The 12,797-nt window shown below is 40.4% G+C and overlaps 1 protein-coding gene across 1 annotated transcript; it reads right to left on the reverse strand.

Moving 5' to 3' along the window:
- Positions 1–2,564: 2,564 nt before the first annotated feature.
- On the reverse strand, positions 2,565–3,485 carry LOC127099131 (uncharacterized). The gene is made up of 2 exons (XM_051037375.1): positions 2,895–3,485; positions 2,565–2,753 (listed from the first exon to the last, which is right to left on the reverse strand). Exons 1-2 carry the CDS (start codon positions 3,483–3,485, stop codon positions 2,565–2,567), a joined length of 780 nt encoding a protein of 259 aa, XP_050893332.1.
- Positions 3,486–12,797: the final 9,312 nt, after the last annotated feature.

Below are 12,797 nucleotides of genomic sequence, written 5' to 3' on the forward strand. Positions count from 1 at the left end.
AAACAGAATTGTAAAGCAATCAACACAAGCAATTGTTAACCCAGTTCGGTGCAACTCACCTACGTCTGGGGGCTACCAAGCCAGGAAGGAAATCCACTAAAATAGAATTAGTTCAAAGACTATCCGTACACTTCAACAAGTTACAGTCTTTCTCACCTAATCTCTACCCGTGCAATTTCTACCTAAGCACTCTTAGATATGAGAACCCACTCACTTCCCTTACAATCACACACCCGTGATTTTAAACAACAATCCCTTGTGAAAAGAAAATACTTTTCAATTACAATATTCTTGATTTTACTTCACAGTTTCAATCAAGAAGACACACTCTTGATCTTGCTTCAAAGCTTTGATCAAGAAGACAAATCAGTCCAATTCAATCATCAATGGATGACTTGAATGACCTACAGACACAAACCCTAGCTCTCTCTCTAAATTTCGCTCAGTCTTGGTTGTGTGTACAATCAGGTTTTCTAAGTCCCTTTTTATAGAAACATTGGACAGCTTGAAATCCCTAAATATATTTTCCAATCAAATCTTTTCATATCAGCTGTAAAGATCTCCTTGGAAAATAAATAAATCTGGTTGATATCCCTGATAGATTGCGCCAGCTAGCCATATCTTCAATCAACCAATGATTGCCACCAATTATGCAATCACAAAACACCAGACATTCATACTGAATGTTTTGTGTACAGGATGTCATGACATCGGGTCTGACATCTAGAAAAATCCTGCATAATCTAGTTTCCTTTTATACCAGGTACAGCCATATCAGTTACCATGACAATGAGTATGTCAACTGAAACAATCCTGCAGCATATGTCTTCCATATAAGCTCCAGCAGGTACAACCAATATCAGAAGCCTTGTCTTTGTATGTGGCATTCTGAAACAATCCTGCTTGCATATCTTCTTTAACTCCAGCAGGTACATAGGATATCTCATGTTATATCACACATAACATCTTGTGAACACTCTTTGTTTTACCAAAATTGTTGTCAACACTTAGAATCAACAAACTCCCCCTTTGGCAAATTTTGGCTAAAACATATATCTGTCCTTTTTGTTCACAAGGCAAACTATCAGCAGTTAAACCACTAAACAGTAGTTTAATCAGCAGCAGAAGCAAAACAATTACTAGCAATGGCTACTAGTAATACACACATGCACAAGGGTACTTCTCCTCCCCCTAAAACTGTGTAACAATCAACAGAATTACTAGTTATGGATGCAACTAGTAAGACACACAAATGTACAATGCACCAGGGTACTTCTTCTCCCCCTAAATCTGTGCATTCACCAAAACAGCTACTGTAACTCCAGCACCTATACCAGCCAGAATGTCACACTGACATCTGCTGTAACATCAACACCTGTGCACTTCTTCCAATAATAGTTGTCCTTGATCAGCCACATCCAACTTCCATATCAAGCACTTCTCCCCCTTTTTAGTCAAAATTGACCAAAGGTGACCAATCAGACAAAATAAATGTCTATTAGTCTAGCAGAGAAAGATAAAACAGATGTTATAACATTAAGCATGTTAAAACAGAATATTCAGGAAGTACACACCAACATTATACACAGCAGACAGCTGAGATAATGCACAAATCCAAGGAACTCTTTAAGAGCCCTAAATATTACAAAACAGGCATCAAGAGGACTGCCGCAAAATAAACAAAAACAGAAGGAACATCAGCTTTCCAAACAGCAACAACTTTCACCATCCCTTCCAGCACCCCTCCAAGTCTTCAATACAGCCAAGGACAATTAATCAGAAGAAGAATCTTCTTCACCTTCATCTTCATCTTCACTTGTACCTTCAGAACTTTTTGGGCTTCCAGAACCTCCATTGGATTGGGATTTTCATCTTGTAGTTGAGTCCTTCCCAGTCTTTTCTACTTCTTCCTTCTCCAGGCTACAGATAAGAGCTTTCAAAGCTTCTTTTCTGGCCTTGGCCACCCTTATACCATTGTCCAGTTCTTTGCATGTCTCTTTCAGTTGATCAATCAGACTTCCTTTGGGTGCAGGCTCCCTCTTAGCAGATGTCATGACGTCATTGACATGACTTCCCTCAAACAGCTTGTAATGGATGGACAGAGGGGATTTTCTCCTGCTTGGTATGTCACTTGTGCTCAGAATCCCTGGTTGTTGACTTAGGATTATGCCATAAATAAGGGAAGGGAAGGCAATGGGTAACTTCACAGCATTTGTAGAAGCATGTCTAATGGTTTGTTCAAATATGAACTTGCCAAAATCATAGTTAACCCTTGTTCCAATAGCATGAATAATTCTTCCAAGATTGATGGAGATAGTAGATGCATGATTAGTAGGAATCCAATTAGCTGAGCCAATCTTGTGCAAGATGGCATATTTAACACTTAGTTTTCCAACTGATAAGTGATTTCTACTATGCCATTCCTTAACTTGGCCAGCTATGATAGTCCTACAGACCTCATTGTCTGTGGTTTCTAAGTCTACTCCTCCATCCATTCCCCTTCCTAGGAACTTGTTGATGACATTTGGTGAGAATTTTACACATTTGCCTCTTACAAAAACTTTTCAAAACTCCCTGTTGTTCTTATCATGAATATCCTCAGGGATATTAACAATAAACTCTTTAACCAGCCCCTCATAGCATTGGGGTAGAGTTGCCACAGTCTTCATGAGTCCAGCATTTTTGATCAACTCAATAACCTCTTTTACCTCTATAGCTTCTTGACCCAGTTCTCTTTCAATGGCTACTCGTCTCTGAATGACATATTTCCACTTTGCTGCTCCATCTTCCAAATGAAAGGAGATATTGTCTAGATGGACAGTAGCATCCTTGCTAGGAGATTTCTGAACTGCCTGCCTTTTTGCAGGGGAGATGTCTGGGACATCATCTTTAACATTCTCTTCAGAATCAGAGTTGTGTCTCTCTTTTCTTTTTCCAACCTCAACCTTGCTCCAGGGTTTTGAGGGTCCTACTCCTGCAGTTTTCTTCACTCTAGCAGCTCTCATTTTAGCCATACTTTTTCCTTTCTTACTTCTCAGTTTTTCAGCAACGCTAGGTTTAACCAGATGGACCAAAGGATCATCTTCTCCTTCAGTCATTTCTTCCTCCAGGTCAATAATATTTTCTTGAGGCACATTTTGTTTCTTTCTAGGTAGGGTTTTTCCTAGAGAGCAAAGCCCTTCAGCAGCCACCTCTTTTTCTGATCTAGATGAATCATCATCTTTATCAGCATGAGGTTTTCTCTCAGGAGAAGGTTCCCTTCTGGACAGAGGGGTAGAGACCCCTTCAACTTTATGTCCTTCACTCAGTATTCTAGTAACCAGTCTCCTTATAGCGCGATCAGTGTAATGCATGTCTTTAGGAAGAGAGGAGTCACCAGAGGTACTACCTTGCTTATCTCCAGCGTTGGAGGAGGTACCTGTGGTGTTCCCCGGTATCATGCACAGAGGGGTGACGTCCATTATATCGTCATCTATAAACTCCATGGATGGAGTCTTTGCATGTTGGGAGGATTTGGAACCAGATGACGATGGATGTTGTAACATGTTGTTGGACTTTTCAGGAAGATTTCTTTACCCTAGCTGAGCTTTCCTTAGAGGTTGAACGGAAATGGCAGTTTGAGTTTGGGTAGCGTGTGCTAAGGGAATAGATACTGTTTTCAAAGCTTGGGAATGATTTATCATTAATGTGGCTCTTTCTTTTAAAAAGGTAGACATTATTTTTATTTCTTTTATTTTTTTCTTTTAATTGCCTTAATTTCTCAAGAGTCCAAATCCCTAATTTGCCTTCCTCATAATCAATTTTACCCAAATTCCTTATAAGCTTGTCTGCTAGTTCAAGTCCAAACTCTTGACCTCTGAATTTGTCTTTCACAAATTTCCTAACGGAGTGATAATATCTAGAAGAGTATTTCGTCCATCTGTGTTGAATTTGATTTTTGGACCTGGCTTCAGCATTCAGGAAGTTATAATACAATGTTATGACATCATGTGTAACATTGTCAAACAGTAATAGGTTCATCCAACCCAGTTGAGCCCAACTGCTATCTTTCACAGGTGTCACCCATATCTTATCCATATTATCCATGGCCTGTTTGCACAGAGTCCTCTGTGGCTTAGTCCCAACAGTTCCATTCTCCCTGTGACTGGTCAAGTGTCCACCTGTTTGGTCTACCTTCTCAGTTTTTTGAGCCATCATAATCTTTTCTCCTCTGGACTTCTGGTGTGACATCTTTGTGTGACACTTTCCCCAACCTTGTTTTTCATCACTCTTGAGGACATCTGTACTCCCCCAATGTTTTAAGGGACACTCCAATTGAGAGCTCCATATGTAGCAATTGTCTTTGGTCCTGACTCCTCTCATAATTACTTCACTCTTTATGTCCAAGATTAGACATTTAGTTTTGGTGAAGTTAACATTCAGACCTTGATCACAAAGTTGACTAATGCTTATGAGGTTTGCAGTTAGCCCTTTGACTAGTAGAACTTTGTCAAGTCTAGGTACTCCAGGGTGTCATACGGTGAACTGACTTTTTGTGTTGTTGCTTTGTAAAGCAAATGTCGCTGATAGCAAGAGTCGCCACCGACTTTTCTTTTATCCAATAAGGAAAGGTGGAAAAGAACAGGAAAAACCTCAATTAGATTTTGGGTTCGGGAGGTACATTATACAAAGGGAAGGTGTTAGCACCCTTTGTATCCATGGTTATCCATGGGCTCTTAATTGCTTGATCACCTATGTTTTTCTTGTCTGAAAAAGTGTGTGAGAGCTGTTTAGAAAATGTTTTGAAAAGAAAGAGAATTTAACTTTGTAATGATTCTCGTATGAATGTATACAAAGTGGTTATCTCGTTTAGTTTTGAAAATGGTTTAGAAAAATATAACTCAGTAATGATTCTAGTATGAATGTATACCAAGTGGTGATTTTCTAGTATTTGTGAAGTGTGACAAGTATTTTTAAATTGTGAGTAAGCAATTAAGAGTTATACCTACCCAAGGTCTTGATGGGCATTTCCTATCCTTGTGAGGGTAAAACCGTCCTTACTATTGAGAAGTAAGTAGTTTTATCCTTTGGATGTAAAAGGGTCATCGTAGGGTCATCGATTGGTCATTGAAGGCAACAGTTGTAAGGATACCTTAGCATTCGAAGGGACGATCATCATTTAACCGTAAGCTATACCGAAGGGTCATCGAGGGACAAAGGCAACATTCGAGGGACTATGATGATTTAACCGAAGGGTCTTTGCTAAGTGCATCCCCACATTCGCGGGGCATGACCATAATACCGTAATATCGTAGGGTAACAAAGAGAGGTCCAAGATCGCATATTTAAAGGCAAAGTTTTACAATTAATTAGATAGCCGTAATCGATTAAGTAATTAGGTCCACATTAAAATTGATGAAATCAATACATTAAAATCAGCTAGGTAATTTAGGGTGAATCTCCACATTAAAATTAAGTAATTCAGAATCCCTCTCCATAAGGGTATCCCACAAATAAAGTGGAATACCTAGCCGACCGTTTCTTCGGGAATATGTAAGCCTTTACACAATTCAGCACACGGGTTAGAACATCGAGATAAAGTACAATTGAAAATTGCACCACAAGATAAACACAACAGTCATAAGGTCAGGCCAAATAATGCAGAATTATAATAAATCTTGATTAGATAAACATAAGGCAGAACAGAAAAGAAACAAAACAGCCGCTGTCCCGTTCGCTCCTGCTTCGCCTAGCGAAGGCTTAGCGAGTGTTCGCTACAGGTTCGCTTAGCGATGTGCTAGCGAGCGGCTACGGGTTTTGAGTTTGATAGCAGCATGATCTCCGGAACCCTGAACTTTATGGCATTTAATTATAGGAATAGCATGGACAAACATTCAGGATATTCAGGCATACTTAAATTCACATGTGAAATCAAATTACATATCCGAAAATTTAATCATGATGCATTATGTATGTAGAGATTACCGATTAAAAGCATAAAACAGTAGTGATGCGCAAACCTGTTTGCAACTGAGCTGCGATGTTGAAGGGACTGACCACTCTTGGTATCGGATGGAGTTGGGCGGAGGTAACTTCGGTGCGGATGAGCGGCCTTCAGGGTTGCTTTACCCGGAATTCTCTGAGTTAGTCTCCAGGGTTTCTATGTCAGGGTTTCTGTCCGTCTTCCTCTGTCTATTTTCGTGACTGAAGTGTCGGTATTTATAGTGATTGTGGTGACCTAATGGGCTCAGAATGAAGCCCAAAAATTCTGATATTCGCAAGCTTCGCTAGGCGAGCGTGTAGCGAAGGGTTCGCTAGGCGAAGGAGTTGCTCGCCTAGCGAGCAGGCCAGTTTGGGCCATTTTCTGGATTGGGCCACTCGTGAGCTGGGCCTTTGTTCTTTTAAGGTCAATCCCTTGAAAAATGAGTTGGAGTGCTTCGAAAAATGTTTTGTAAGATTAACGGGCAAATTTTGGGGTATGACAGCTGCCCCTGTTCAATATTCTTGAACCGAGAGAGTTAGGATGGCATGTATGCCATTCGTGGTCTGGAGGTGGAAGATTATTGAACACTAGAATGCCCCAAAAATTTGCACTTGTCAATTAGTCTTGATGGAGATGGGCTTAAAGATGCCATCTAGGAAGTTTGATGACGAGAGCTTCAGAGTGCGTTGTACATTAGACGAAGTCATACCGGGTCATACGCTAAACCGTATAGTGAGTCATCCATTAGGCCGTCGACTTTGCTGGGGAGTCAGAGGGTGTTATACACTGCTGGGGATAAAGGATCAGAATGGATCATACGCTAGACTGTATCTGAATAACATAATGAGTTGTCCATTAGGCGGGTGACTTCACTGGGGATGAAAGATCATAATGGATCGTACGCTAGATCGTATCTGAGTTGCAGAACGAGCCGTTCATTAGGCTATATCTGAAGAAGAAAGTAGTCGTACGCTAGACTACACCCCTGAATGTGCCGTACGCTAGGCAGTATCTGAGGATTTGCAGGTCCAAATGGGTCGTACGCTAGACCGTATTGGAGTTGTTGAAGGTCAGAATGGATCGTACGTTAGATCGTATCTGAGTTGCAGAATGAGCCGTACGTTAGGCTGTATCTGAAGAAGAAAGTAGTCGTACGCTAGACTACACCTCTGAATGTACCGTACGCTAGGCAGTATCTGAGGATTTGAAGGCCCAAATGGGTCGTACGTTAGACCGTATTGGAGTAGTTGAAGAAGTCATATGTTGAGCTGTGTCAGAATGAACCGTACGCTAGGCTATATCTGATAGTATTTGTATATGTTGTATTTGCAATGAATATCTGGGGTGGGCTTAAAGATGCCACCATCAGAGTGATTGTTGGAATGAATGTTTATAGAGTATATCTGAAAGATGAATCTGAATCTTGAATGTGATTGATAACGGTGTCTGCCTGAATGAACTCTTTAATTTGACAATACCCGGAGGATAATTAACCTGAAAAGAAGAGTTAGCTTCATGCCATGTCATGATGCATGAGATGTTTTATGCTTGCGAACATAAATGCGAATGTTGTATGCATGCGTATGTTGTGAAATGATGTAATGAATGAATTATGCGTCTGAGAAGTTTTTCCTGCAACTCTCTGGGGAAAATAAATCCCCATCTTCTGGTTGGAGATACTTGTATTGATGCCCCTTTCTCATCTAGGGATACTTGATTTCTGTCTGATGGTAGAAATATTTAACAGAAGCCTGGCCGGGGGTGGCAGAGATGACCAATTTGTCTAGTAATGCCAATTGCCTCTGGGGAATAACTGGCTTTGCCGGGGAATAGAATTAGCCACGGATTCATTGGAAAGCATAGTTAGACCTTCTCCTCGATCCTGAAGTCTTGTAGTAATCGCTATTTCTATTTTATGCGTGCATTTTTGGTACACATCGATCATATCCAAATGCATATATTAATTCAAATTAAATCAATGGACGTTTACGCAAACAAAACAGAAAAAGTAAAAATAAAAGCATCTTTTTGGAAATAAAATTATATTGATTTTGAAAGAGGGCCTATAAATAGGCAATTTGTGTACAAGGAGACAGAAATCCTAGTCAGAGGAAATCGTCGAGACAACAAAGAAAAAGCTATGAAGAAAAAGAGTCCTATTGATTTTAATTCTGCTACTGTCATTATGTCTTCAAGCATCTCATCTCCTGCTGTCGGATAGAAGTGATTGGCTTGTTCAGTCCCTTGAACTTGGATGAAGCTGTCTGAGAACGGGACATAGTCATACGCTTTTAATCCCTAATTTTTGCCTGGACCGCCTTTTCAGGTTTTCAGTCCACCAGGATACCCCTTTTTGCCCAAGCCGCCTTTTCAGGTTTTCGACTTGCCGGGTGTACATTTTTATATGTTTATCCCTAATTTTTGCCCGAACCCTTTTGGTTCGCCGGGATGCCCTTGCTTTTGCCTAGGTACGTCGACCTAGCGGGTCTCTTTTATGCGTAGTATTTTTTGACTATGTCTGCGTTCACGGGATGTGGGAAGTCTTCGCCATCCATCGTAGCAAGTATTATGGCTCCACCAGAGAATACCTTCTTAACTACAAATGGCCCTTCGTATGTGGGAGTCCATTTGCCTCTAGAATCACCTTGTGGTAGAATGATACGCTTGATCACCAAGTCGCCGATTTGATACACTCGTCTCTTGACCCTTTTGTTAAATGCCTGGGTCATGCGCTTTTGATATATCTGCCCATGACAAACAGCCGCGAGTCTCTTTTCATCAATCAAATTTATCTGATCGAGTCGAGTCTGAATCCATTCATCCTCATCTAAGTCTGCCTCTTTCATGATTCTTAGAGAGGGAATCTGAACTTCCACAGGTAAGACGGCTTCCATTCCGTAGACTAAAGAGAAAGGAGTTGCCCCTGTCGAAGTTCGTACTGAAGTGCGATAACCATGCAGAGCAAATGGTAACATTTCATGCCAGTCTTTGTACGTCACTGTCATCTTTTGTATAATCTTCTTAATATTCTTATTAGCAGCCTCCACGGCGCCGTTCATCTTTGGCCGGTACGGAGAAGAGTTATGGTGTTTTATTTTGAACTGCGTGCAAAGTTCAGTAATCATCTTGTTGTTCAAATTGGTGCCATTGTCCGTGATAACTCTTTCGGGGATGCCATATCGACAAATGAGATTATTCTTGATGAATCGTGTCACCACATTCTTGGTGACAGAAGCGAATGAGGCGGCTTCTACCCACTTTGTAAAGTAATCAATAGCAACAAGGATGAAACGATGTCCATTTGAAGCAGTAGGTTTAATCTCTCCGATCATATCAATGCCCCACATTGCAAAGGGCCAAGGTGCTGTCAACACGTTTAATGGAGCAGGAGGCACATGTACTTTATCCGCATAGATCTGGCACTTGTGACATGTTCTGGAGTGATGGTGGCAATCAGCTTCCATGGTAGACCAATAATACCCTGATCTCAAAATCTTCTTGGCCATCGTATGTCCACTAGAATGAGTCCCAAAAATACCGTCATGCATGTCTTCCATAATCTTTTCTGCTTCCTCTTTATCCACACAGCGAAGCAAGGTCGAATCATGATTACGTTTGTATAATACTCCATTACTCAAAAAGAATTTAGCGGAGAACTTCCTCAGGAATTTTCTGTCATTGATGGATGCCCCTTCAGGGTATTCCTGAGCTTCTAAATATCTTTTTACTTCGTGGAACCAAGGTTTCTCCTGTACTCCCTCAGTATTAAGTTCATAAAAATATGTTGGTTCATCTAATCGTTCAATGGTGATCTTGGGAGCTTCATTGTCCCATCTGACTCTGAACATAGATGACATGGTGGCCAAGGCGTCTGCCAACTGATTCTCCTCTCGTGGAATATGTTCGAATGTAATCTCTTCAAAGTATGGGATTAATGTCAACACCCGCTCTCGATAAGGGATGAGATTCGGATGTTTAGTGTCCCATGCTCCTTTGATCTGACTGATTACCAAAGCTGAGTCTCCATACACGCTTAAAAACTTGATTCTCAGGTCTATAGCAGCTCTGAGTCCCAAAATACATGCTTCATACTCGGCCATATTATTGGTACAATCAAAACATAGTCTAGCAGTGAAAGGAGTATGGCCACCCTTGGGGGAAACGATTACAACACCAACACCATTGCCCAATGCATTAGAAGATCCATCAAAAACCATAGTCCATCGGGATCCCGGTTCGGGTCCTTCATCCGGTCCAGGTTCTTCATAATCAGTAACAAGCATGACATCCTCATCTGGGAACTCGAAATTCATAGATTGGTAATCATCCACTGCTTGATGAGCCAAATGATCGGCCAACACGCTTCCTTTGATTGCTTTCTGGGTAGTATACTGGATATCATACTCTGTTAAGATCATCTGCCATCTTGCTATTCTTCCAGAGAGGGCAGGTTTCTCAAATATGTATTTGATGGGATCCATCTTAGAAATCAACAAAGTGGTATGATTCAACATATATTGTCTTAGTCGGCGAGCAGCCCAGGCCAAAGCACAGCAAGTTCTCTCGAGCAGTGAGTATCTTGTTTCACAGTCGGTAAACTTTTTGCTAAGGTAGTATATGGCATGCTCTTTTCGACCAGACTCGTCATGTTGCCCCAACACGCACCCCATTGAAGTTTCTAACACGGTCAAATACATGATTAGAGGTCTTCCTTCAACTGGTGGTATCAGGATCGGAGGTTCCTGGAGATACTTCTTGATTTTGTCAAAAGCTTCTTGACATTCGTCATTCCATATCATCTCTTGATTCTTCCTCAGTAGTTTGAAGATGGGTTTGCAAGTAGCAGTCAAATGGGAAATAAATCGGGCAATGTAGTTCAAACGTCTCAAGAAACCTCTGACTTCTTTATCCGTACGGGGAACTGGTGTAGCACCTCAAATTTGCACCTACCTAGTGTACATACATTTTCATCATTAGGTCATTAACATAACATAGTCCATTGCATAACATTGCATTGCCTTTTGCCCAAGTGCAAGTCATTCAGACAGATTAGGTCAACTGGTTAGGAAATTAGGTCAAACAAGCAAGCATGTGCCATTTCCATTGAGACAAAGCCCTAGGGTTGATTTATCAAGTTCATATGGTCTAAGGATCATTTTGAAGTGATTTGGCCAAAGATTGGATGCTCAGAAGTCATCAGTCAAGCTGAATTTCAGCTGAAACCCCAAAAAGTCAACTGTGGTCAACTGTGGTCAACTGTGCCTGATTTTATGGATTGGAATGTGGGAGATGGTTTGAAAGGCATCATTCATGTCCATACAAGTCTCATTTGACATATCAAAGACCAAAGTTGAAGAATTGGAGGTCAAACAAGAAGTTTCCTAAAATGGCAGGTGACCTGTAATTCCAACTGCCCAAAATGGAAAGTTTTGCTCCTCAAAATTACTTCATCATACAAGCTTCAAATGGAATTTTGTCCAACATGAAAGTTGAAGATCTTGTTCTCACCATTCCAAAAAGTCCAAGAACACTCAATTCCCATGTGTGGTTAGCAAGATATGGTCCAATCATTTTCAGAAAATGCCTAAATTCAAAGTGCCATAACTTTCACATGGAATGGCCAAATTGGTTGATTTTTCTTTGAGCAAACCACATTTCATATGAACTTTCATGGTGCATCATTACATTTCATCAAAAATCATCATAGCAAAATGGCATTTTTTAAGTGAACTCATTTGAATTTTTGGTGTGAAATAGTGATTTTCAAAAATACAAGCCATATGCACTTGGGACCTTTTCATACACATTACAAATATCATTTAGAACTTGTGTGAACTGGTTTTGGACTGATACATGGACTGCATAAGAAAAAGGGCATTTTGGCCAAAGTCATGAAAATGTGCATTACACTAATCATTCTAATTTGCCTAATTGAGATTAAATTTTGGATTAGTGTGAGGTATAAAGAGATAATTGTAACAGAAATGCTTAATTACATTTTCATTCTTTCAGATCTAAACATAAAATCTCACAAATTCTCTCAATTTTTCACACTTTGCACTTCCACTTTTTTTCATGATTCATCAAGATTTCTTCCATTTTTCTGCTGTTTCTCTTGTGGATCATCATTTGTAGGTGGAGTAAGAGTTCTGTTGAAGCTCACAGTAGAAGAACCTTGAAGATCCATGGCCATGGCATTTGCACTTTGTGTATGACAGTTGAAGATTGCCACGAATTGGAGTTGCTTCGAGCTGAAAAGTTGATTCCATCTCCTTATCCACACCTTGCTGCGCATCTGTTTTTGGATTTCGAGGCTTGAATTCACCAAATCTCCAACTGCACTCGAATTAAGGTTGGAAATCAAACTTCATAATTGCTTAAATTAGGATATGGATTCAATAGAATGTTCATCGCTGAGTAATCTGAAGCTTGAATCGCGTCTTTTCATAGGATATTCATTGAGAAATCTTGAATCCAAGTTTAGATGCCAAAACTATTTTTGATCGATTCTCATTGTGTGTGGATTTCTGGATGATTTCATGTGGATATTATGCTTGTGCTAGCTTAGACGGTTCCAACGGTATATTGTTTGTTCATTTTGGTGCAAATATGTTCATATGCATTTTCTGGAAATTTGTCTGTTGAACGTGGTGAAGAATATCTCCAGATTCCGCGTTTGATCCATCGGCATGGTTTTTGTTTTCAAAATCCTGTTTCCCGCTGGATTCCACCAATCGCGTGAGGCCACTGAGTTTAATGAAACGGCCGCGTTTTGGCCTGGCTCAAGATATTCACAAAAATGCCATTCGCTGTTTATTTAATTCATAAATTCATT

Source organism: Lathyrus oleraceus, chromosome 1 (assembly GCF_024323335.1).
Source record: "Lathyrus oleraceus cultivar Zhongwan6 chromosome 1, CAAS_Psat_ZW6_1.0, whole genome shotgun sequence".
In the NCBI taxonomy this organism is placed as follows: domain Eukaryota; kingdom Viridiplantae; phylum Streptophyta; class Magnoliopsida; order Fabales; family Fabaceae; genus Lathyrus; species Lathyrus oleraceus.